At 44.1% G+C, this 27,686-nt stretch overlaps 1 protein-coding gene across 2 annotated transcripts in view; it reads right to left on the bottom strand.

The window, feature by feature from the left end:
* Positions 1–344: 344 nt before the first annotated feature.
* Positions 345–27,686, bottom strand: part of KCNIP3 (potassium voltage-gated channel interacting protein 3) — a 206,795-nt gene continuing 179,453 nt past the window's right edge. For both annotated transcript variants that reach the window (XM_068274835.1, XM_068274836.1), the window contains exons 5-9: positions 22,136–22,206; positions 9,017–9,124; positions 6,940–7,044; positions 4,644–4,706; positions 345–1,571 (exon numbers count right to left, since the gene is read on the bottom strand). In XM_068274835.1, the coding sequence (XP_068130936.1) occupies positions 1,524–1,571; positions 4,644–4,706; positions 6,940–7,044; positions 9,017–9,124; positions 22,136–22,206 (395 nt within the window). In that variant the 3' untranslated portion in view covers positions 345–1,523. The remainder of the gene's footprint in view (positions 1,572–4,643; positions 4,707–6,939; positions 7,045–9,016; positions 9,125–22,135; positions 22,207–27,686) is intronic.

The following is a 27,686-nucleotide window of genomic DNA, read 5'->3' as shown; positions in this document are numbered from 1 at the left end:
GATCTTTTGCAGGAACTGATCTTTTGCATGTGTACAGCATCTTGCAAAGATTTTTATCTGATGAGGAGTTCAGCTCAATAGAATAGATTGTGTAGAGTATGCTCTCATACTACATGGAAGGGGGTAAAATTGGTCTGTGATCTTTCATTTTCCAAAGACTTTTATCTGATGTGTGTAACCACCTTTACAGGATTATATATTCATGTTTTAGTGTATTTAATGCTATAGAGGAAAAACATTTTTTTTGATGACTAACACCTTAAATTTTCACTTGGAATATGTTCCCACAGGTGCCCCAAAATTCTATAGCCAACTATAAACATATTTATCTGTATACTCCAGAGTTGTGAACCATACATTTTATTTTTATTACATTGAGCAAAAATAATAACAAAAAAATATATTTAAGAAGGCCATACACTTATTGATTTTTCCTGGCAGATTGATACCTGATCGAATCTTTTAGAAATCGACCAACCTTCCAGCCCAATCAATTTCATTTGAAAATCGATTAAATCCCTCGATCCAACTAGAGGGAAGATATCAGCTGATCGACGGTGGATTGGGAGCGGCAGCAGATTGAAGGCCCAGGGCGTTGCACTGCATCGAAAAGTTCAACATTGTGGTTCGATAGATTTTTGATAGATTTCATTTCATCGATTAAAAATCTATGCTTAGTGCGTGGAATAATTAAATCTCTCTCTGATCAGATCTGACTTGAGAGGGATTTAACTTATGGTCAAATCTGGTGGTCATCTATAAGTGTATAGCCACCATTGACAGCAGCAAACAGGCCTGACAGAAGAGCTAAGTGACATATTGCATGAATGGGGCCTTGAATAGAACATGCACAAAATAAAACTGTAGATGTGGGATCATTACCATTGTTGGTAATTCTTCAACACAAAATAACGATAAAAACTAAAAATTAAATGAATGTTCCAATGAAATGCAGATGAAGACCTCGTCTTTACCCTTCCAGTGCCAGAGTGGTTGGCGTGAAGCCGACCTTCACCCTTCAGTACAGGAAGAGTCCACCAGGTGTCCTTCTGCAGAGTTTAGATGTGTGGTTGCAACGTAGGATTTGGCAGGTCTTTAGGAAGCACAGAACGCAGAACTCTGCGTAGGATTTGTTTTATCGAACAAAACAATCATTGTGGGACTTGTGTCCTCAGTTAGTGTGGGGTGTGCATCATGTCTCCTCACCGGGTTCAGGCAAGAGCGGCTTTCTGTAAAAATCCCTGATTTAAGAATCCTAGCTCTTGCAGAGATAAATGTGCTTTTGTTCCTCTACTTATATAAAACAGTCCCTAAAAAGGTGAATAAGTTACTGTGAGGAGTAGGAAGGGATCAGTGCAAACAGGCAGGCAGTAAGAAGGATTGTCTGTTCCCTGGGAGAGAGACTACTCCATCCATTGACTGTTCGTGACACAAGGAAGAGGGTTGTCTGTGATGCATCGTGGGCATTCTCCATTGGATGGGTCCTTTCTGGTGCTGGCATGGGTGGAGTGTCACATCCTCCTCTAGATCACATTTTCAAACAGCTGCATGGACCTCATAATGTTTTCATCCTACGGAAAGGAACAATAGATGGGTAAAAGTTCTCACCTAAGTTAAACTATGCAGGTGGTATTAGAAGCTCATCTGAGCTGAAAGAGCTGATCTTAAAGGTGGGCTCAACAGGATCCACGATGACCAACTTCTTCCTGAGCCTCACAGAGCATCTTTAAGATAGCTCAGACTCATAGCTTTGTGGAGCAGAAGCCAACATTTGGCAATACTAAACATTTTTCAAGGGCCCGTTTACACTAGCGAGGTGTGATGTGATCATCACATCGAATCACACCTAAACGCAAACCATGCAAGTCAATGGAGCAGTTTCCATTGCTTGCGATGTGACGCGGTCTGGGCAAATAATCGGATGCATGCTGCAGATTCTCGCAGCAAGCATCCGATTCCCGTACACAACAACTAGCAGCCACATCTGGACTTCCGCAAGGCAACCAGAAGTAACTGTAGTGCATCCTATTACTAGTGGAAATGGGCCCTGTTTATCCATCAATCCAGGCATGCCAATACCAATAGACATGATTGAAAAAAAAACAAAAAACCCTAATTAACAGAGGCCCTTATTCAATTCACTTTATCTCCTACTTTTTTTTTTTTTTTAATTTTCCATCTTCTGTCTAAAATAAGTTTTCAGCACTCTGTAAATGAAAAAGTACCAAAAAGTAGGTGAAAAAGTACTATCAAAATTATTCTGAGTATTGTCCTTCTTGCTGTTGGCTTGAAAGGCATTTTATTGTGAAGGTGTAGAAAATATCACCTAGAACAAAACTTTGAAGAAAAATTCACTTTTCCACCTAAGTTTTCTCCTGGGAGATAATTTTGACAATTTTTCATCTTCTGTTTAAAATAACTTTTCAGCACTCTGCAATTGGGAAAGTACCAAAAAGTAGGTGAAAAAGTGCTGTCAGAATTGCTTTGAGTATTTTCTTGGCTTCACCACTTCCTTCAAAACTGACTTTTAAAACATAGGTGTGAAAATAGCACCTAGGAGAAAACTTAGGAGAAAAAGGCCCATATGCTGTTCACTTTTTACTCGTTTTCTCCTAGGTGATAGTTTCACAATTTGTAAATAAAACACCCTTTAAAACCACCAGAAAGCAAGAAAATACCGGTACTCTAAATCATTTCAGAATGCTTAAAAGTTATTTTAACTACCTGCCGACTGCCTAACGCCGATGGGGGTGGTCGCGTCAAGTCTCTGTTTTGCAGGAGATCACGCGCAGGCTGCGCGCGCATCTCCTGTTCGAAGGGCGGAGCTCCGCCCTGCCTTCAGTCTCCGAGCGGCGATTGCCGCTCAGGAGACTGTAAAGACGTCGAAACCGCCGTCTGTTTACATGTACAGCACTGTGATCAGCAGCAGCGCTATACTGGTGACAGCCGTGTGACACAGGCAGAAACCTATGACAGCTGATCGCCGTGATTGGCCAGCTGGGGGGAGGGAGGGATTTGAAGTAAATAAATAAATAGGAAAAAATAATGACAAAATAAAGATATAAATATTTATTTTAAAAAAAAAGAAACAACTTGGGGGCGATCAGACCCCACCAACAGAGAGCTCTGTTGGTGGGGGGAATTGGGGGGGGGGGGGGGTCACTTGTGTGCTGTGTTGTGCTGCCCTGCAGCTTGGCCTTAAAGCTGCAGTGGCCATATTAGTAAAAATGTGCCTGGTCTTTAGGGGGGTTTACCACTGTGGTCCTCAAGTGGTTAAAGAGAATATGAACATGATCTCCTAGGAGATAACTGAAGAGAGAAAAAACAGTTGCATATGGGCCCTAGTGTAATGCATATGAAGAATGTCATAGAATAAGCATGGCTGGGAGTTGTATGACTCCTTCCAATTAACAAGGGGCCTTATTCAATTCATTTTTCTCCCAGAAAGAAGTACCAAAAGTAGGTGAAAAAGTACTGTCAAAATTAATCTGAGTATTTTCTTACTAGCTGGTAGCCTAAAAAGCATTTTATTGATAAAGTATAGAAAAAATAATCTAGAAAAAAAACTTCAGCGAAAATTTGAATTGAATAAGGTCTAAAGTATCAAGCGCTAGTGTGACCTGTATAAAGATGCATTAAATCCTTTGCTTTATTACAAAAACAATATAATCAACTGTCCACATATCATAGAGTAATCCACCCTGTTTTAAAGTATTTTTTTTTCTCCATATGTATTTTTTTTTCCTTGATTGATTGCAGAATGCCAAACCACCATTGCAGAAAGCCAACACTTACCAAATTCAGATTTCCCTTACTTGAATTTGCCATTCAGTATTCCTGCTGTCCAGATGAATGGACCATTAGGAAGTCTCGGCAGGAAATGTAAATATTCTGATGCCCGGGACTCAAGATCAGTTTTTCACAGGCAAATGGCCAGTGAGTATTTAAAATCAAAGGCATACTATGACTCCTTTTTACCTATTTACCTTGGTGAAGGTGGTTAGATGGTCAACCCCTCATTACCTGGGTGATCAGAAGGCAACATGTAGCCTCACATTTTATTACCCCCACCTGCTCCCGGGCAACAGATTGGGATGAGTCCTTTGTGCTCACATATTAAAGATCAGGCAAGTTGGTATTGGTCTGGAGACAGAGCCCCACATTCCCTGGGTCTGCCTTCCTGGCCACCCGACCTGCAAAGTTAATGGATTAATGAGTTTTGTTTTTTGTTGTTTTGTTTGTTGTGTGGTGGTTGTTGTTTTTTTGTTCTGGTTGTTTCCAATGTGTACAAACTGCACATACATGCCTGCACTGGAGGCAGTTTGATACTCAGCAGTGAATGGGAAAACAAGCATGTTTCTCCTACATCTCCCTTTTGAGTTCAATAAGGCCATTCATGGTAGTCCACAATATTTGTACATCATGGCCACACTGCCACCCAGCCATACTGTACGCACTAAGCCACAGCATAGAAATGTGTAATCGTTTAGCATAGTAAATTAGCTTATCATGTATCGCAGCTAACTTCTACATGAGGATTTCATCACTTGTATCTTGTATATGTTGTATATGTTTTACTAGCATCACTTTCAGAGTCGCCAAAAGAAGGTACAATATAGACCAATCAAAACCAAGATAGTTACCTTTTGGCAAGTCTCCAGAAATTCATCAATGGTTACAACTCCATCATGGTTTCGATCCATCTTCTGCAAAGAACAGGGGGAGAGGCAGATAAACATTATGAGCTGTGCATTTCTTCAGTTTTAACATGCTCTCAGAGATTAGTTATTTTTTAAAACGCCAAGCACTGCCTACTGGGTGTTGTAAGGGTCTTTTTTTTCCCTAGGTGTGGTGGATCTTGTGGAAGACAAAAAACCACAGGGAGACCGGGAGCCCGATCTGGTGTGATAACGTCAAATCACTGGGTGGCGTATGTGAATAAGGAGAGATATATACTCACAAACGGGTTGCTCAGCAGGCAACCACTCTTCAGGTAAGTAGGGAATGGATAATCATTTTATGTTATATGTTATATGCATGTTTAAAGTATGTCAGTCCTAAGAATTGCTTTTTGCTTTAAAGATACTTTTATTAACCCGAGGAAGATGCATAGGCCGTGAAACGCGTTGTCAACTGTGTATGAATATAAAAATAATACAAAGTTAGGAGTTTACCCTTACTTTGACTTGAATATCACTGCCCGAGGTAGGAAAATCATGTTGTTTCTATTTTACTATCTGGGTTAAAATAAAGCATAAGTCAACCTTTGATACCACGGGCGCCTCCAACCCTCAACTTGAGTTTTCCTAGGTGAGTAGTTGATGTAAATCGTGCTCAAATGAATTGTGCAGTTTTGTCACTTCCTGCTTGCTCACTGGGTAATTCTGGCTACATCTTATGATTGCTAGGCCTCTGGATGTGAAGTACACACTTGATAAGCATTTAGGTGGTGCCCCAATGCAAATCCATTACTACAGCTGAGCCAAGTCACCTCCCTCTAAATCCTGCATGCCAGATCGCCACAGCACTGAGCAAACTTTAAAAATGAACAACTGTGGGAAAGTTCCTATCTTCAGAAGTGGCAGATTACAGTAATTTGGTGGAAACACAAAACAAGAATGTCAGAAAGCTGGGTGGCTGCCACATCCATGTAAATTAGTCCCAGTAGCCCAGTTTTGCTTCTCCTCAGTGACACTTTATTACAATTCCCATCTGCAGTACAAGCTCTTGTAAAGCACCAGGGGAAATGTTGGTGCCCTACAAACTAAGTGTAATAAAAAGACAATTAGGATTTATAGTACTTTAGTCTGCAAATACAGCCGCTCACAATTGGGTATTGCAATAAATCCTCTACTCAGATGATTTTAATGTACTAACAATCTACTTATAAACATAAACACATACATTTATTAAAGGTGACTGTTGAAAAGTGAGCAGGAAATAGCCAATAGTAAAATATCAGTAAATTATAAGTATTCTACTTTATAATTCATATAGAAAAATATCGAAAATATATTCCGATATTTTACTATGACCTATCCCAACCATGCTCTTACACAGAACCTTTACCAATGCCTAACCCTAAGACCCCCCATTTGTGCTTAACCCTAAGACCCCCTAGGTCAGGGGTCCCCAAACGTTTTGGGTCGAGGGCCGGGTCAACATACTTCAGACTGCTGGGGGGCCAGAGTATATATAAAATGATGTATAAGTCTTTGCGGGCCAGACAGTGAAGCATACTCAGGTGACAACCTGCAGTGGACAGCAGTGTCACCTGATGTGGAATTTGATTGGAAACCAGCGAATGACTGCTTTCTGGCTTCCATGTGGATGCACTGCTATTCTATATGCAGACCACCATTATTTAAAGATGTAGCTGACCACATCTATAAGTAATACATTTTGTTTGTGGGGGCCGGTAAAAAGGCCTCAGGGGGCCGCATTTGGCCCGCGGGCCTTAGTTTGAGGACCACTGCCCTAGGTGGTGCCTAACCCTAAGACTTACCTTATGGTGCTTAACCCCAAAACCCTCCTGGTGGTGCCTAACCCTAAGGCCCCAACAGGTGGTGCCTAACCCTAAGACCCCCCTGGTTGTGCCTAACCGTAAGACCCCCTAGGTGGAGCCTAACTATAACACCCCCTGGTTGTGCCTAACCCTAAGGCCCCCTTAGGTGGTGCCTAACCCTAAGACTTCTTTGATAGTGTCTAATCCTAAGAGCCTCCTGGTGGTGCCTAACCTTAACCTCCTAACACTAAAGACGCCTAACCCTAAAGACCCCCTAACTTCATTTGTTTATCTGTTGAAAAGGGTGCCAATAACATTTTCAACAAGCCGTGTCTCGAGCTCTTTTCAACTGGTCCTACAAAAACTGGCAATCATACAGCAAATTTGTTGATTTCAAAAAAGAAAGTCTCTAAAGGTTTGAATATACAAATTACCTGAAAGAATCTTTCCACATGCTCTATGGGTGCGTCTTCTTGTAGCATGGGGTAAGTGTATCGTCCCATCATGTCATAGATGGACTTCATTATGGCCAACATCTCCTAAATGTAGTGAAAGAATATAATGATGTCAATGATATATCAATATCTTAATGTCTTTTCCAATTAGGAATTTATGTTATTATAATATTATGGTTGATTAACAAATTTCAAAGGGACTCCAAGCACCTCTGCCTTTAAGACTCCGACTTTTCGTCTGAATTAAAAAATCGCTGCTGCCATCTTGGCTATATTATAAAGTCCGGGTCACCCCTGTCTTCTCTGTTAGAGAAGTGTATCACTGAATGAAGCAGGAAGAGTAAGTGACACGCATGGCCATTGCAAGAGGCTTCTCCAGAGGGGTTATAGCACAACTTTGTTGGAGTCCCTTTAACACACAGGCCTATTTAATTTTAATACAGGACAGTTCTAGGTGGTGTTGTCTTTTTCTCCAAAAATGTCCTGCACTGGGCATCACAACAAGCTAATAAAAACGTGTGCACTTTGACACAATTGAGGAAACTGGCATTAGCACGTTGTTTATTTTGATATTTTTTTATTTATATCGATTAAACATCAAATTAGAGTGTACCTGAAATAACATAGCATGTGACATAAGTGCCATAAACATATACATGTGTAGTATTATCTCTACTACAAAATTATCAGAAGTCACTTTCTGTTTTCCAGTACAGCAAGAATTAAGAATCTTGAGCCGTTATCTATGCAAAAGAGCTCGTCAACAGCTTGTAGTAAATAGAAGCCAAAACAGCTAAGAAACAGTGATATAAGGATTCTAATGAAGTTTTACTGCAGGTAAGCTCAAAGGGTCATTCGTTCTGTATCATTTTCAGCTAACAAAGCAGAGTGTGGATTTTAAACAGCAGCAGCGACAGTCTGATGCAATCTTAAAATTATGTTATAAAACTGAATATAAAAATATTAGATTCTTATCTAAACTACTTTTCTAAACTACTCATATTCTATTTATAATTCTCACTAAGCATACATTTCATTATGGCACTCTCTATGAGGAAGTTTTCATAGAAAAAGCAACAAAAGTGCAGCTATAAGTTGATAAAAGGTCTTGTTTCTGCATGTTAATGCTGCAGCATACAGTATATAGAGAGGCAAGCCTCTACAGTAAAGACAGTTGCCCTATCATAAGCCTCTATGTCCCACTACAGCATTAGCAGATGACACCAGAGCTTTGCAAAAGTCTTAGATTCCACATAAGGTAATGCATTTTAAGCTGTAGCAGACAAGACAGAAGGATAGGGGGACTTAAGATGCCCATTAACCAGTGGCATGACTATAGCCCCTGCCGTCACTACAGTCATGTGGGGGCCTGGGAGCTGAGGGAACCAAGAGGCAGTCCTGGGGGCGGTCCTGTATCTAATATCATTACGCAGAATGTGCAACGAAAGCCTAGATATACATCACCTGCTCTCAGAAATCGCTGCGTCTCCTCCACTTCCTAGTAAGTTAGCAAGTGCTGTGTAGCCAGCCAATCACCATGCATCTTCAGTCCCCACATGGTGAGTGGCAAGCTGCACAGCACTTGCTAACTAAGGCGCAGGTAATTTATAATAAGGCTTCCGCTGCACATTCTGCGCAATGACATTAGGAACAAAGACTGTGTCCCCCATCTCCTGGCCCGCCGACATACCATTGTTACATCACTGCCATTAACTGTACAACCTACTGTCTGATTGACCGTGTGAGCATTCGGACCGGTCATCTTTGGTGGTATGGATCAATGACAAACGTTCTGAAAGGACGTCATTCTGTGAAATTGTATTTTTGACAGAATGAGAAAATCGATCAATCCGTATTTCTGATTGATTCCACTGGATTGTGTTTCCCTTCCCATTTGTTGGCCCAAATGATCGGTTCAGTTAGCTGAGCATTTGATTGTTCTGTTAATAGGCACCTTAACAGTTGTACGTCCTCTTATCCTTTAACTCTTACCAGTGGGATATCGAACTATATTTTGTTAAAGTTATGCAATAATTTGAAAACTACCCCACCATACCTCCTTGGTGATATATCCATCCTTATTTATATCATACAGGTTGAAAGCCCATTTTAATTTTTCGTGAACGGTTCCTCGTAATAGAATGGACAGCCCAACCACAAAGTCCTGTAAGGAAAGGAGGAAGAGAAGAAAAGATATCATGAAAAGTGCAGTCTTTGGATTTTCCTCAAATGTTGTTTTGTAGGCTCCGTCTTACTAATATTCTTTACAGGAAGCTGATGGCTTTCATATGCATCTAAAATCGTATATAAAAAACTAGGAGCATATTTACAAAGAGATGTTAAAAAAACATGCTATCATCCTATTCATAAAGATGCAGAAAAGCTCGTGGCTAGTACCACATCTCATCTCTCCACAAGCAGGGCTGGTGCCTCTATAAGTTTAGACTGGGCGATTACCCACAATCACATTACAGCTTTGAGTATGCAGTATCAGGTAAGTGGTTAGGGAGGGGGGCATTGGGAGGGTATACCTGTATGTGGTGCTCCCTGCTTGAAGTGACATTGTCTACGATTATGTTCAACCGAACCCTCTCACCTGAATTTTTCTGAATTTATGCAATTACTGCTAGATTTGGTACGGCAGACATGGGTGTATACCATTACACATAATTCACCATATAAAATGGCAGATTGCTGGCTGGGAGTGAGCATTTGCTTCTCGTGTGTTTTGCATTCAGCATTTAGATAGAGGCAGTGTGGGTAAGTCCCCTGGTGGTGGGAGTACCGGGGCCGCTCCCCCACTAGATGTCACATGTGGGTCCGGGCCATGGCAGAGCCCGGGGCCCCCCTCTGTCATGTGCACCAGTGTTTGCGATTGCCCACAAATCAGGCACTGTAGAGGTGACAAGTTTACAGTTAGTACAGTTTGAAAATATAAGTAGCCCCATATTCATTTCTGGCCAGGGCCCTATTTTACCTATAGCTGTCCTGTTCACAAGAATAGATCCACCGCCTCTAAGGTGGCAAAATTATCTTTGGTAATAATTGCATGTCAACTGGGTATGTGGATATCCATTAGACCTCAACTTGCTGGGTAAAAATCGACTAAACAGGTCCCAGTTATTAGTCTCCTAATCATCAATTTCTTTGTTGTTGAAGCATCACACTCCTCACCTATGGGTTGAGGGATTAGGGTTTTGGGTTCTTCATGTAAATGCTGCTGAACAAACAGTTACTGGCATTCTGTAGTCAAGTGGTGCAAGAGGCTATTTTACATAACACAGAAAGAATACCTAGCGCTGCAAATAAAACAAATGGCTGTTGCTTTCTGTATGACCCTCATACTATAAACTTAATATGATCTCCCTTTATCTGATTGTCTCATCACTATATTGTTATGTGTGGACAGAGGTGATAAACACATCCTTTCCTTTTCAGGTGAATTATCTTTAAACCTCAGTGTAGACTTTGATGAAATAGGATAAACATATAATAATAATGCCCTCCCACAACACATCCGTCACTCGCCAACCTTTGTTACCTTTAAACGCTCTCTAAAAACTAATTTGTTTCCGACAAGCATATGCGCTACTTTAGGTCACTTCCCTTTGTCCTAAAACCAAATTGCACTCCTACTAGGTATCCTCAAACAGCCTTTTTATATTTTATCGTATACTACCCCTCCTCTTGTTTCCCCCCATTCCCTTTAGATTGTAAGCTCGTCTTTTGTGTCTTGGAAATCATGATACATTTTATTCATCATGTTACTTTTATCACTGTCATTACCAATTCTTATTATGTATTCTGTATGCTGTATCATTTTTTTGTATTTTGTCACTAATTATGTATCTTGTATATTAGTGTACACCATTGTCTGTATTATGTACCCCATGCTTGTTTCTTACTTTGTACAGCGCCACGAAATATGTTGACGCTTTATAAATCAATAATAATAATAATAATAATTTTATCCGTGGTGTAAAAAGGGTAACCAATTGATATTACATGCACTTATAATCTCATTAGATGCTATTGCTAACCATGCAACACACATATATCAACAAATAGCAGATTTGCTTTCAATATGCCTCCCTTCCCCCCACCCTCCTTTTTTACGTTCCTATTTCCCTCTTCCTTACTTTTTCTTCTTTCCCTTTCCTTTCCTGCCTGCTCTCTCCCCAACATTTACATTTGAAACAACATTTACAACATTTACAGAGCAATTTTCTTTCTGTTTACCCAGGTTTAGAAATTAGTGGAGATCAAACAGTAAAACAACGTGCCAGTATCAAAAGGCCCATATGCAAATAACTTTTTCTCCTGAGTTTTCTCCTACGTGATCATTTTTTTATCTTGTATTTAGGATAATTTCTCAGAATCAGAATCAGAATCACTTTATTTCGCCAAGTACAGCAAAAGCTGTAATCGGAATTATTTGTGGTACACATGGCATAGGCCTAAATTAGTATAATACAAGACAGACGCACAACATGTACACTTTAAATGCATTGCTATTACAAACACAGGTAAATAATGATAATAATGATAATAGTAAAGGTGCAGGTAGTGGCCACGAGTCAATTTCGATGAGCCCAGCTAGAGTGCGCTGGTATGCGGGTCAGATAGGGGGAGGTTGGAGTTCAGAAGTCGAACAGCTTGGGGGAAGAAGGTGTTCTTCCGCCTGGTGGTTTTGGATGGTATAGCCCTATAGCGACGGCCCAGCGGGAGGAGCTTGAAGTAGCGGCTGCCAGGGTGAGCGGGGTCACGGGAGATCATGGTGGCCCTCTTCCTCATCCTATTTGAGTGGCGGAGGTCGAGAGGTGGAAGAGGAGATCCGATGATCTTCTCCGCATCCGTTATGACTCTCTGCAGTTTGTGTTTGTCGCTGACCGTTGCACCAGCATACCAGACAATGACTGAGGAGCAGAGGATGGATTCTATGGTGGAAGTATAGAAACTAGTCAGCAGCTCCCTGGGCATGCCAAATCTCTTCAGTTGGCGCAGGAAGAACAGCCTCTGCTGAGATTTCTTCTGGATTTTAGTGGTGTTCTGTTCCGACTTCAGATTGTTTGTCAGAGTCGTGCCGAGGAACCGCACAGATGTCACTCTAGAAACTTCGGTTCCCCCAATGAGGACAGGTGGGAGGGGGGGAGGGTTTCTCCTGAAATCAGCGACTAGCTCGACAGTCTTTGCTGCGTTGAGGACTAGGTTGTTGTCCTTGCACCAGTTGCATATTCTCTCTACTTCGCTGCGGTACTCCAACTCCCCGTTTCTACCGATAAGGCCAATGATAGTGGTGTTGTCTGCGAATTTGATGACTTTCACAGAGTCAGTGGATGAGATGCAGTTATTGGTATAGAGGGAGAACAGTAGAGGTGACAGAACACAGCCTTGTGGAGCCCCTGTATTGGTGGTACGAACACTGGAGAGGTGGTTGCCGAGCTTCACCTGCTGCGTTCTGTTTGTCAGGAAGTCTTTGACCCATGCCCGAAGAGTAGGGTCAACTCCGAGCTGCGTCAGATTGGTGATCAGGATGTCTGGGCAGATCGTGTTGAACGCTGAGCTAAAGTCTAGGAACAGGATCCTAGCATAGGAGGCAGGGCTGTCTAGATGCTCTGTGATGTATGCCATGCTGGCATTGATGGCGTCCTCTACAGATCTGTTTGCCCTATATGCAAATTGGAGCGGGTCTAAAAGGGCGTCCATGGACTTCTTCAGGTGGGCCAGGACTAACCGCTCAAGGAGCTTCATGATGTTAGAGGTTAGGGCCACTGGTCGGAAGTTATTTTGCTCGGAGCTGCCTGTTTTTTTTGGGACTGGTACAATTTTAGATCTCTTAAAGCAGGAGGGGACTGTACCATCCGATAAGGACTGCTTAAATAAGGAGGTGAGCACAGGAGCTAGCTGGTCAGCACAGGATCGCAGGCAGAGAGACGACACTCCGTCCGGGCCAGAGGATTTTCTTGGGTTTAGCTTACGGAGGTGCCGGAGTACCTCCGATTCCAGAACAGAGACAGGAGCCAGGGGGATGAGTTCCCCAGAGGGGGGGGGGGGGGGTCACCAAAGTCGATGCTGTTTTCGCCCACGGGCTGGTTGGGATGCTGCTCGAATCTGCAGTAGAACTCGTTGAGCTCTTCCGCCAGTTGAGGGCTCGGGGGCGCCGTATGGGGTGCTGGTTTGAAGTTCGTGGCTGCTCTCAGGCCCTTCCATACGTCCCGTGTATTAGAGGACTGTAGGCAGAGTCTCAGCTTTTCGGCGTAGGCCCTCTTTGCAGTTCGCAGTTCTCTTTTCAAGGCGAGCCTGGCCTCTCTGAATTCCTCTGGGGAGCCAGACCTGTGCGCTTCCTCTTTGCATTTCTGGAGTCGGCGAAGCTTGTTATTGAACCAAGGCTTGTTGTTGGGGTAGACTCTGAAGGACTTGGATGGGATACATGCTTCTTCGCAGAAGCTAAAGTAGGAGGTGACATTCTCGGCCCATTCATCAAGGGTCGATGCCTCCAGAGTCGTCCAGTCGGTGGTTTCAAAGCACGCTTGGAGCTCCAGTTTGGCCTCTGCTGTCCATTTTTTAGTGGTTTTGACGGTGGGATTTGAGGTCTCCAGGAGCCTCCTGTAGGTGGGGATCAGGTGTATTGTGTTGTGGTCAGAGTTCCCCAGGGGGGCGCCTTGGGTGGCTTTGTAGGCATTCTTGTGGACCGTGTAGCAGTGGTCCAGGGTGTTACTGTTTCTGGTAGGGCAGGTGATGTGCTGCTTGTAGCGGGGCAGCTCGTGTCGAAGGTTCGCCTTATTGAAATCGCCCAGGATGATGAACAGGGCCTCTGGGAGGGCCGTTTCCCACCGCGAGATACAGTCACTGAGTGCATCCAGGGCAGTCTTGGTGCATGCATCGGGAGGAATGTAGACCCCCAACGAAGACAAGAGAAGAGAACTCCCGCGGGGAGTACCGAGGCCTGCAGTTTATGGCAAGGAGCTCAACATCTGGGGTGCAGGCCTTGTGGAGAGTGGTGTTGTTGGAGCACCAGGAGGTGTTTATGTAAAAGCAGATACCGCCCCCCCTCGTTTTCCCAGAGAGGGCAGCATTGCGGTCTGCTCTTAGGAGGTTGTAGCCTGGGACATGTAGAGAGTTGTCGGGGATGCTGTCGCACAGCCAGGTCTCGGTGAAACAGAGAACAGGGGTGTTCTTGCTGATCAGGGGTTTGCTGCCAAGTAGGAGAAGCAGCTCGTCCAGCTTGTTGGGGAGTGAGCAGATGTTTGTGAGTAGGATGGCAGGGACAGGGGAGCGAAGGCCTTTCCTTTTGAGTCGGACCTGGGCCCCCGCCCTCCTTCCTCTGTGGCGGCGTTTGTTCAGTGCACGCTTGGTGGTGAGATAATTGATGTGTGCCGTGGCAGCATTCCACAGGGGAGAGCCCGGTGTAGGGTTGGGGGTGTCCGGGGTTTCCCATTTAAGAAGGGCCTCTCTAGAGAGAGTGGCAGTCCGTTCTGTGCCTATGGCACAGCTATCCCGGTAGGTAGCACAGGTGTGCGCCCCAGGTGGATGGAGTGGAGCGGACATCACAGGGTGTGGGGCACCGGTAGATGGTATGGGGGGGCGGCGGCGGCGGCCCGGCACAGTGAGTGGCGAGATTAGAGGGCAACGGGCAGGCCGCACAGCGCAGACTGTGGCGCGGATATGGAGCGGGTGGAGTGGAGTTGGCGACTCCACACAGACTGTCCCAGGTAGATGGTATGGGGCAGGCAGCCCGTCTCAGCAGGGGGCCCAAATAGATGGGCTAGGGCAGGCGGCACGGCCCAGAGTGCGGCACGGTAGAAGGTAAGGAGCGCACAGCGTGGCACAACACACCACAGTTGATGGCCCAGGCTTGCGGTACAGAGCAGGAAGCACAGTACAGTTCATGACCCAAGCTAGATGGTATGGAGCAGGCCGCCTGGCATGGATAGATGGTATGGGGCAGGCAGCGCAGCACAGACTGTGACACAGATAGATGGTATGGAGCAGGAGCACAGCACAGACTATGGCACAGATAGATGGTGAGGGACAGGCAGCACAGCACAGTCAATGGCCCATATGGATGGAATGGAAAACAGGCAGCACAGCACAGTACAGTCAATGGCACATATGGATGGAATGGAAAACAGTACAGTCAATGGCACATATGGATGAAATGGAAAAAACTGGCAGCACAGCACAGACTAGGAGGTGAGGAGACAACTGTGGAACTCACCAGGGATGGCACAGGGCATGTAGGGATGCCATGGTAGGCAGAGAGCTCTTTCCCATCGGAGGACTAGGGGTGGCACAGGGTATGCCGGGGCCCTGGTGTGGCCTGCAGCGTGGAGTCCTCTTCCCCAGGTGAGATGGAATTAACAGGTTGCCGGAATGCAGGCAGTCAGGCCGGACAGAGCGGGGAGTGCAGTCAGGCCGGGCAGAGCGGAGTCCTCCTAGCCTCCTCCCCTGCGAGGTGCTGTCCCGGAGGGAAGTTGGTGTTGTGCAGGCTGGGCCACGTGGGTGCAAGGCCTGACCACGTGGGTGCAGCGGAGGAGATGTACCGTGGCAGGATGGGATGGGATCCAGCCAGGAGCAAAGGGCGATCCAGGGGAGCATCGGAGGCAGTCGGGGCAGCGGCAGGACGCCAGACGCTGGGGCTGCTGCAGCAGATCCGTGGAGTTGTAGCCTGTGGACGGGAGCCGTGTGGAGTGCAGGCAGGCCGGCCGGAGCGGTGACAGAGCGGCGGCGGTAGTGCGGAGAGCTGCTGGATGCAGGCCACCTTAGCTGCTGGATGGGTGCTGGAGGCAGTCGGGGCAGCGGCAGGATGCCAGAGGCTGGGGCTGCTGCAGCGGATCCGTGGAGTTGTAGTCTGTGGACGGGAGCCGTGTGGAGTGCAGGCAGGCCGGCCGGAGCGGTGACAGAGCGGCGGCGGTAGTGCGGAGAGCTGCTGGATGCAGGCCACCTTAGCTGCTGGATGGGTGCTGGCCACCTTCCTCGGCATAGAGTGGAGTAAGTATTCTTGAACCTATCCTAAACCTATCCCTAACATTTAACACACTAGAAAAAGCTAAAAAGAAACAACTAAAAACACTAAAAAACATTAAAAACTGCCTAAATGGAGGAGCCATGTGACCGAGGTGACCCGCGTGGGCGCCATCTTGGTATTTGCAATTAAAGAAGTACCAAAAAGTAGATGGAAAAAGATTATCAAAACTAATTTAAAGAGACACTGAAGCGAGAATAATTCTCGCTTCAGAGCTCATAGATAGCAGGGGCACTGTGAGGAAACGCGGAAAGCCGCCGCGTGTGCCAAGAGCTAGGCGGCTGACTCCGCGTCCTACGCGGCGGTTGCTCGCGTCTGGGCGTGTGGTGAAACGCAGAGGGGCCGCCGCATGTCCTGACAGCAAAGCGGCTGTTTGCATGCAGCAGCGTGTGCTTGGTGTGGCTGGGTCTGTTGGTGCACTTAGGCAGATGGAGAGCTATGCACGCGCGGGCCTGAATCCAGGACCTTTATACTAGCAGGGGAATTGTCAGCTGATCAGGAAGGTCAGCTGATTCCTGCAGGACTCATGATTGGCTGAATGGTTCGGGCGGGGCGGCAGTGTCCAGCAACTATATATTCTGCTGCTTGGTCAGTTGCTGGTTGCCTGTCGTTGCGATCACAATGTGGGAGCACGCAGACCCTTAGTCAGATCCTTAAGTGTGCCGGGACCAGCTGGAGCTGTAATCCTACACTTAGCTAGATTCTGTTGATAGCTTAAAGTACTAGTTTGATTGTGATTATCTGTTATGACTTCCTGCCTGTCTGACTACTCTCCTGATATCTGACCCTGTACCTTGCCTTTCTGATACTCCGTTGCCAACCTCCGCTTGCCCCTGATTCTGCCTCTGTCTTCTGATCCTGTACTTTGTTTGTCTGTGAGTTGCCGACCTGGCCTTCCCGACCCTGAGAACTATCTCTATCACTAGGAGATAGTTCATGCTCTGTATGTGCTGGGCACCTGCTTCACAGGGCCAGCTCTGTATTCGCTGGGCACCTGCTTCACAGGGCCAGCTCTGTATGTGCTGGGCACCTGCTCCACAGGGCCAGCTCTGTATTCGCTGGGCACCTGCTCCACAGGGCCAGCTCTGTATTCGCTGGGCACCTGCACCCCAGGGCCTTCCCGACCCTGAGAACTATCTCTATCACTAGGAGATAGTTCATGCCTTGTATGTTCTGGGCACCTGCTCCACAGGGCCAGCTCTGTATTCGCTGGGCACCTGCACCCCAGGGCCTTCCCGACCCTGAGAACTATCTCTATCACTAGGAGATAGTTCATGCCTTGTATGTTCTGGGCACCTGCTCCACAGGGCCAGCTTTGTATGTTCTGGGCACCTGCTCCACAGGGCCAGCTCTGTATTTGCTGGGCACCTGCTCCCCAGGGCCAGCTCTGTATTTGTTGGGCACCTGCTCCACAGGGCCAGCTCTGTATTTGCTGCCTCAGGGCCCATCCTGTATTCATTGGGAACTCGCTCCTCAGGTTCCCCAAGCTTGTTACTATTCTTCTGTATTCTGATCTTGTACCCCGATATTTCTGATACCCTGTTGCCGAACCCTGCCTGTTTATTAGACTCCGCCTCTGCTTTCTGTATCTGTACTGTATCTGTCCGTGTGTTACGACCTGGCTTGCCCGACTTCGAGAACTGACCTTGCTGTTAGAGGCAGTTCCCAGATCTGTTAGTGACGCCCTCTCCTAGGTGTCACTCATGTTTTGTCCTTCCTACGCTCCGCCTGACTCCTCCCCCGGGAGAGTCCAGGCCTTCGGAAGGAATCTGTATTGCTGCAGTACTTCATACAGTACGGCACTTGTTTCTGAGGCTTAGTCCTCACGGTATTACTGTTGCACCAAGCACTCACACTACTCAGGTGTTCAGAGGTTAGCGTTATATCGGATTATCGGTGATACTGCAGATCATCAATAATCGGATATATATCTGTATTCCCAGTGATACTGCAGATCACCGAGAATCAGACCCTCTCTGCTACACCGATCGTGACAGGCACGCGCTATCCCGCGGCTAAACAGGGGTCCCTTCACCCCAACCCCCCCCGCAAAATCAACGACCAAATTGGTCGTAGATTTTACTGCTCCTAGAGGCAGGGCTAGCGGCTGCAGCCCTGCCTCTAGTCGCGTCTATCAGCGGCGCATCGCCGCCTCTCCCCCGCCCCTCTCAGTGAAGGAAGACTGAGAGGAGTGGGGGAGAGGCGGAGATACGCGCTGGCAGGGCTGCGGCGGTTAGCCTTGCCTCAATCCGGAAGAGATCCCCGGCTGCTCGGAGGGGATTTGTGAGGTAAGGGACCCCCATTTAGCTTTGCGATAGCGGCAGTTTATTCTCGCTTCAGAGTCTCTTTAAGTATTTTCTTGCTTGCTGGTGATTTAAAAGGCATTTTATGGACAAGTTTGAAAATATCCCTTAGGAAAAAACTCAGGAGAAAAAGTTAATTGCATCTTGGCCCAAAGCTTCTAAATGAACAAAGAAATCAAAGATAAAAAGACAAAACTCAGTTATTATAAGCGGAAACAAATCAAATGCATTTTGTATGGTGAATGATACTGCAATGATGATCAAACATCGAATTTGTTTTGGAAAAAAGAAAACAATACAATGGTAGGTTAAATAGAAAGGTCAGTAGCGTCCCTCAGAGATTCTGTAAAGTCTCTAAATGCAATCCACTCCTCCCATTTACTCTGAAACATATGGAGAGAGTGTAAGGTAAAGGCCAATCTTTCCATCAATATAATGCTATCAATATGTGAAAAAATATGAGAAAAAGGTATATTTTTCTATTCCTAGAACTTCTTTTGCTAAATGTTTTGGTAGCTTCTACGTTTTCTTTGGTTCCTCACATCGGCAGGATATATGTTCCAAAGAACCCTGCTGACCACATTTCCTGAATCAATTAGGGAATGTAGTAGGGAATAGTTTATGCAATCAAGAGGGAGTATAATACCAACAAATTCATAATTTGTATGAAGTCTCTTTAATTCTGTAGGATTTAGAGCTATATCAATATATACCGGTACCTATATAGGCAATATTGTTGAATATCTTCGACCATTGTTTTGTCGGAGAAAGAAATGCCTGAATCTGCTTCCAAGTCCAACAGGTGTTTAAAGTGAACCAGAGACAAAGCACCCTCATGTATTTTACCATATATCAGTCGGAACATTAAAGAAAACACCTACCCTGCTCTCTGTTTCATCCTTCACTGCTCAGCCTGCATGTTATCAGCCCTGATAAAATCCCTGACTGAGCATTCAGTCTGGCTTTGCTCAGGAATCATAACAGGGAGTAACCATAACAGGTAGGCTGGGAAGTGAAGGATGGAGCAGAGAGCACAGTAGGTGTTTTCTCTAATGTTCCTACTGATATATTGTATATGGTAAAATACATGAGGGTGCTTCATCTCTGGTTCACTTTAAGCCTGAAGGAGGAAGACTATTCTGAGGGCAATTGATATATTTGGGAGATAACCCCCTTAATTACACGGGATTGGGTAAATAATTCCCCAAATGGATTGGTGTTCTTTGAGATTGTCGTTACATCCGGGGGAGGTGAGGAAGTGCCCAATCTCGCAGTATCTAAATAATTCTGTTTGAGGGATAACTCTTGCTCAACAAGAAGGAAGTTATAAGTTACACTCAACCAAAACTGAGACCTATTTGACATCCCTGCTCTACATCTAGAGCAGGGATGTCAAACCGGTCCTGCGAAGGGCCGAGGCCCTCACACATTTTTGACATGCCTACAGTGCTTTATGGTAAAACCGGCCCGACCCACTTTTACAGTAATTTTCCTGGTTTCAGCATCAGAAACACTTCTAATATCTATACATTGTTGTATACTGAATTTAGCCCTGCCCTTTCAGTAATGGTTAGCCTAGGCTGATTAGCTAAGTGGAACTCCACCCCAGAGCATTCTGGGGAGACCAGGTATATTTTGTTCTTGTTTCGGAACTCTCAACAAACATACCACAGTGATGCACCTTGCCAGCAGTAAACATGTCACCACCTGTGATAAATTTCATAATGCAAATCGGGGTGAGGAAAGATTTTACATTGGGCCAATACTGACTAAATCATTTAGAAATGAATATTGTAAAGAAATAAGCAATTTTATTCAATACATTATTTTCACTACATTTCCTCTTTTTCCAAACAATCCTCCATTCCCCCGCTACGGCTCACTTTCACGTCTTGCAGGTGGTGTCCACTGCACCTGCGCGGCCCTGGCTGCGTGCGTCCTTCACGCTCCTGTCGACTGGAGAAGAATATGCGTGGACAAGGCGCAGTGGACTTCTCTTTACTGAGTGAAGAAAAGTGAACCGTGGCAGGATTGTTTGGAAACTTTGTGGGCACAGGTCGGCTGCAGGGGGCTGGCAGAAGCCCCAGGTAAGTTAAGCTCTTGTTTTTTTAGTTGTATGTGTGTTTTTAACTGTGGGAAGTGGGAACAAACACCTGGGGGAAACAAGTTGATCTATTTCCCTTTGATTGTGGAAATTGCAGCACGATACACGGCAGTACCAGTTATATTCCTGTTGCATTCCTGCAATAGAAAAGCAAATACAAGCCACTTGGTTGAAGTCAAGTTCGCTAAGGCCTGGTACACACCATGCAATTTACCATCAGATAGATCGATCAAATTGATTATTTCAGACAGGTTCGATCTGGTTTCCATTCGTCTTACTGATTCATTTTGTATAGAAATGGTCGGAAAATCGATCAGAAAAACGGAAATCAGATCGGACCTGTTGAAAATAATTGTTTCAACCCCTCTGAAATTGCTTGGTGTGTACCAAGGGCATTGCTAGCCCCAAAAATCAGTGGCACATGCCACAGATCTATTCTGGGGTGCCCCGAATGTCCCCCAGGGAGAGTCGAGAACATCTCTTCTGAGCTTCTCCCACTAGTGGGTTTTTTGTTTTTTTTTTGCATTAATGGAAAGGGGGGTTTCATCCAACATTTTGCTGGGCAGGACTACTTAAACCGCTTTTAAGTTCATGTAAATTTGGCTCCACCCATGGTCACAGCTTCTGGTGCATGGCCACACCCATTTTTGGCTAGAGTGCCCAATAGTGCCCCAGATCTCTTAGGACTCTAGAAACGCCCCTGGTGTGTGCAAAGCATTAAACAGTCTTTTAGCCTCTACCAACTATTGTTATCCAATTATAAACAAATCTAACACACGCTACAATGCGTATACATTTATTCAAAGAATTACATAAATTCCCATAATATGTCTAGAAACTCACTCATCCATTCGTATCATGCATACAGCTAACCGAAGGGCCCTTCTGTTTCCCTAATGCTGGGCATCAGGGCCGGCCCGCCCATGAGGCGGGGTGAAACTTTTGCCTCAGGCGGCACTTCTGGGGGGGGGGCGGCACCCGCCCTTCCGTGGGTGTGGGGGGCCGCCCTAGCTGGAGGGGATAGCGGGCAGGAAGGGGGTATTGGGCCTAGCGGCGGGGAGGGGGGTCGGACCCCCCCCTCCCTCGCCTGGGTCCCCCGTCCTCCGCTCCCCTCCAGCTTTAAAAAGTTACGTCGCTGCCTGCAGCTATTGTAAGAGGCAACAGGCGGGGATCACTCACCTCTTCCTCGTTCCAGCGTGCGCTCCACTGACGTCACTTCCTGCGGCGTAGCAGGAAGTGACGTCAGTGGAGCGCAGGCTGGAACGAGGAAGAGGTGAGTGATCCCCGCCCATTGCCCGATTTCTTTAAAGATTGCCTCAGATTGCCTCAGGCGGCAAAAAAGTCTAGGGCCGGGCCTGCTGGGCATACAAGGCACTTTCTTTCCTTATCAATCGAGCCGCTGATGGGCTCAAATGATAATATCCAACAGGTCCTATGACCTGCCGGATAGATTCCCCGCTCGATCGAGTGGGAATCGATCCATGCGGACGAGCGGCCAGCGGCTCGAAACGGCGCATAATTACATCCAGAAACGTGCCGTGTATGCCCGGCATTAGTTTGTATGTGTACACAAAAAATTTATAAAATTGTATTAAAAATATAATATAAAAAATCCACATCAATAAAGGATCTGTGTCAGGGTTTAAGGGATCCCTTATCTAACACGCAGCTGATTAAATAGACATCCCCCCAGCACGTGGTGTAGAACCTGTTTTGTTCAACTATTGTTATCCTTTTAGTTACCTCAAACCTTATTGCGCCACTTCTTTCCAAGTCAAAGGCATTAAATAGAAAGTGTGCATACATTGTGGCATCTGAAAGCACAGAGACAATTAGGTTAGTGGAGCTGATTACATTAATGCAATATTTAACAAAAGTGAAAACATTATATATGTCTAAATATAGTATTCATAAAATGATCACTCTGTATTAATCTGTAGAGAAAACAATCTGTTTTTATGAACATTAAAATGGTCATGCAACTCATGATGTAGCTTGAAACACAGAAATTTCCCTTAAAGAGGAACTGTCGCAAACATTTTAAAATTTAAAACACATACAAATAAGAAATACATTTCTCCCAGAGTAAAATGAGCCATAAATTACTTTTCTCCTATGTTGCTGTCACTTACAGTAGGTATTAGAAATCTGACATTACCGACAGGTTTTGAGCTAGTCCATCTCTACATAGGGGATTCTCAGCATGGCCTTTATTCTTTATAAAGACACACCCTGAAAAGAATCTATACAAAGATGTTGGTCAGCCTCCCTGCTCACTGCACACTATTTTGGCAGTTGGACGGAGCGACTGCCATTCACTAAGTGCTTTTAAAAATAAAGAAAACCCTGAGAACCCCCTATGAGAAGATGGGCTAGTCCAAAACCTGTCACTTCTGTCAGATTTCTACTACCTACTGTAAGTGACAGCAACATAGGGGAAAAGTAATTTATGGCTCATTTTACTCCGGGAGAAATGTACTTCTCATTTGTATATATTTTAAATTTTAAGATTTTCGCGACAATTACTCTTTAAATATTATTTACATAGATCTGTAAGGTTATTAGTCTTGTAGTATAAAGAGAGGCTGGATGAGCTCCTTACAACCACTGCCATCCATAGATATAGTGAATAAAGCAGCACTCCTAGATCTGGCAGCAAGCATAGGAGCTTAAAGTGTTACTTAAAGAGAACCTGAACTGAAAATAAAAAGTCAAAATAACCATACACAGGTCATACTTACCTCCTGTGTAGTCTACTCCTCAATCTCTTTCTCCTCTCCTGCATCCTGTTTGTCCACTGTGATCAATGGATTTCTCCATCCTCCATTTTAAAAATGTCCATTACCCCACAACAGCTTCCTGGTCAGCACACTGTTAAACTGTAATATCACCCACTTGAGCCATAGGGAAACATGGATATTACCTTGCACATTCAGTTGTAACTGACAGCTGTTGATATATAACTGACAGCAACTGGTATATTTCAGTTCTGACAAAATATTGTCAGAATTGGAAATGATCACTGTAAGAAAAAAATGGTGAGCTTCTGAGAGGAACTGACGATGAGGTTAGTATGTAATATTCATTTGCAGCTACATCATGTATTTATTTCAAATCATTTTCCTTGCTTCAGGTTTCCTTTAACCCTCCTGGCGGTAACTCTGCTAGCTGCGTGTGCACTCCGATCGCCGCTGCTCCGCGCCGATTAGCTGCCACTCGCCACACCGCCCCTCCCCCCAGAACCCGTGCGCTGCCTGGCCAATCAGTGCCAGGCAGCGCTGAGGGGTGGATCGGGACTCCCTTTGACGTCACAACGTCGATGATGTCGGTGACGTCATCCCGCCCGTCGCCATGGCGACGGGGGAAGCCCTCCAGGAAATCACGTTCTTTAAATGGGATTTCCTGTTCGAAGCGGGTGGGGGGATGCCGCTGCACAGCGGCTATCATGTAGCGAGCCCTAGGCTCACTACATGATTTAAAAAATAATAAAAAAAACTGCTGCGTTGCCCCCTTACGGTTTTTAATAGACCGCCAGGAGGGTTAAAGGACATCCAAGGTGAAAATAAACTGATGAGTTAAACAATTGTATCTATCCTCTGTCTCCTAAAATTGGCTTTTTTTAGATATCACACAGCTTTATTTTATATTTAAATGTAGTTTTTAAGTTTTCACTGTTCCATTGTCTCTGCTCAATGACACCTTCATTGAAGTATGCCAGAGCTCAAATCTATGAACAATTGACCTTTCTTGTCTCTTTCCTGCTCTCAGAAGTCATTTGCTGACAGAATATTGTTTTATGGTTGTAGTTACTTATCAGTGAGGGTTATGCTATAGTCCGACCCAGTCCCGACCCAGATATAAATTGTCACTTGCATACCTGATGTTTAACTCTTTTAGGCAGAGAAAGAAAAAAAGGAACACAGCATATGCATTTGTGTGCTTGGCACTGTACATACCCATGTCTATCTCATCATGTCATATATGTCACCTCGGTTGTCCTTTAAGTGAAAACAAAGTGAAGAGGTAAACAATTGTATCTACCCTCCTCCTAAAGACAACTTTTAGATATCCCACAGTTTTATGCTATGTTTAACCACTTCACATCCAGACCTAGGCCCATATGCAATTCACTTTTTCACCTGAGTTTTCTCCAAGGTGACATTTTCCCAACTAATAAATAAAATGCCTTTTACATTATCAGCAAGCAAACAAATACTCAAAATAATTTTGACAGTACTTTTTCACCTACTTTTTGGTACTTTTTCCATTGCAAAGTGCTAAAAAGTTTAATTAAATTGGAGATGAAAAGTTATCTCCTAGGAGAAAATGCAGGTGAAAAAGCGAATTGCATATGGGCCCTTGTTTCCCACTTATGGACCAGAGTAGTTTTGACAGTTTAGCTATGACCTTATATAACCTATTTTAGTTCCTGGACGTAGAAACTACGTCCAGGAACCATGCGCGCTCCCGCCGCCGTTCGCGCGCGTGCAAGCGTGCTCCCGGCCCGCGGTTCGTTAGCCAGGCAATCAGTGAATCGGGCTATGGTGCCCGATCACTGATTCCTCTCCCCCACTGAAAAAGCGACAGCTTCTCTCGGAAGCTGCGCCTTTTCTGGCTGTTACCTCCCCCATGCATCTCTCTAAGCGTATGTTACGCTTAGAGTGACGTCATGTAAACAAACTCATGGCCGTCATCTTGTAGCCAAAAAGTAATACTACAACTAAAAGTAAAAAAAAATAAAAATCAACACACATTTACATTATAAACCTATTGTTTACATCCCACCCTCCCAAAACTACCCAAATAAAATGTTTAATATAAAAAAAAAAAAAACATTACAATAAAAAACAAAAAAAAAACATGTAAATATTTACTTAAGGGTCTAAACTTTTTAAATATCAATGAAAAGATGAAATATTTCTATATTTTTTTTATTTTAAACTTGTAAATAGTGATAGATGCAAAACGGAAAAAAATGCACCTTTATTTCCAAATAAAATATTGTCACCATACATTGTGATAGGGACATAATTTTAACGGTGTAATAACCGGGACATATGGGCAAATACAATACGTGAGTTTTAATTATGGAGGCATGTATTATTTTAAAACTATAATGGCTGAAAACTGAGAAATAATGAATTTTTTCAGTTTTTTTCTTATTCTTCCTGTTAAAATGCATTTACAGTAAAGTGGCTCTTAGCAAAATGTACACCCCCAAAGAAAGCCTAATTGGTGGCGGAAAAAACAAGATATAGATCAGTTCATTGTGATAAGTAGTGATAAAGTTATAGGCTAATGAATGGGAGGTGAACATTTCTCAAGTGAAAACGACGGAACGCGAATGGGTTAATCAGAAATAACTTTATCCCTACTTATGACACATAAATGAAATATATATTGTTTTTTTCAAGACAAACTAGGCTTTCATTGTATGCCATTTTTTCCCTTGAACAATTTTGATTTCTATGAATTTTAATGGGGAAACAAGGAAAAAAATTTAAAAAACACATTATTTCTCAGTTTTACCAATTCCAGTTTAAAAATAAAAAAGTGCTACTGTAGATAAAAAACACATTTTGTTTGGCTATTCTTACCGCTTATCACAAAACTTAGATTATGTTCCTGTCACAATTTATGGTGAAGATATTTGATTCTGAAATAATGCTACAGAGTGTGTTTTTCACTATGAAATGAGAAAACAAAAGTATTTTTAATGTTAAAAATCAATCTCATTAGCTCCGAAAACATTTATTCCTGTTTACCAATTAGTGCTGCATCAGATAGTGCCAGAAATGTGCACAGGAGCAAAACCAATCCTGCACAGCACTGCTTCTGCTACAGGACGTATATCTACTGACTCCTGACTTAGATGAAGTCACAGAGGACGTAGATATAATGTAGTGGTGGATAAAGTGGTTTAAAACCTATATTTCCAATAACTTTATCACTACTCATCACAATTAATTGGTCTATATCTTGTTTTTTCTGCCACCAATTAAGCTTTCTTTGGGTGATACATTTTGCTAAGAATTATTTTATTCTAAATCTATTTTAACAGGAATATTAAGAAAGAAATGGAAAAAATCATTATTTCTCAGTTTTTGGCCATTAGAGTTTTAAATTAATACATGCTACCGTAATTAAAACCCATGTATTTTATTTGCCCATTTGTCCCGCTTATTACACCATTTAAATTATGTCCCTATCACAATGTATGGCGCCGATATTTTATTTGGAAATAAAGGTGCATTTTTTCAATTTGCATCCATCACTATTTACAAGCCCATAATGTAAAAAAATATATTAATATACTCCTTTTACATGCTTATTTAAAAAATTCAGACCCTTAGGTAACTATTTATGTTTTTTTTTTGTTTTTTTATTGTAATTTTTTTGTATTTTTTGAATTGTATGTGGGTAATTTTTGGTGTGGGAGATAAACAGCTTATTATAAATGTAAAAAAAATTATTTATTAAAAAATGGATGTGTGTGTAGTTTTACTATTTGGCCACAAGATGGGCACAGTGAAAAAGTCCTGGAAGCGTGATCGTCTGCTTCCAGGAAGAAGAATGAAGACGGGGTACTTTTTAAAACTAAGAAAAACCGCAGCGTCTGATGAGATGCTGTCGGCTTTTCTGCAGGGGGCTTCGATCAAAGAAAGGGATCTAAAATTCCCTTTCATTGATCGCGGGGCTAACGGCCGGCGGCGGGAGCGTACACGGGAGCGCGTGCGGCCCGCGGGAGAGCACGCAGCCCAACTGGACGAGAATGTTCGTCCAGTTGGGCTTAAGTGGTTAAAGGATACCAAAGCAGAAAAGACTAGGAGAAACAGGGGGGAGCAGTCATGTACAATGAGCTGTCCTGATGCCCACCGCTACCCCTGTTCTCCACTATTACCCTCCTTTGCCAGCTAAATGCCCCCCAGCAGCCTCTTCCAGATTGCCGGAGTCGGACATCACTGCACAGGCGCTCCCGGCCACAGTCGTGCGCTGTAGGACGCTGAGCTGTGCTCATATCATATACTGTATATGCTATCCAGACAACTGCTTATTCTTTTACTTGAACAGATAGGCATATCCATACTAATGCTAACAGTAAGTGGGACAGATTTGAAGGGAAAAAAAAGTTATTACCATTTTAAAGGTCATGAGTTAAATCCCTTAAGTACATTAAAAGAAATCTTTCACGAGAATACACTTTGCTCTTCTCAGACGTGCTGTTTCGCAGTGTCCTCCTTTACCACATCTCAACTTATTGATCTGTATGTTTATGAAGGAAAGAGCTTGTTGT

The sequence above is a fragment of the Hyperolius riggenbachi genome, chromosome 3 (assembly GCF_040937935.1).
Source record: "Hyperolius riggenbachi isolate aHypRig1 chromosome 3, aHypRig1.pri, whole genome shotgun sequence".
NCBI classification, from domain to species: domain Eukaryota; kingdom Metazoa; phylum Chordata; class Amphibia; order Anura; family Hyperoliidae; genus Hyperolius; species Hyperolius riggenbachi.
The sequence above is the reverse complement of the archived record's forward strand: the minus strand, read 5'-3'. Positions and strand labels throughout refer to the sequence as shown.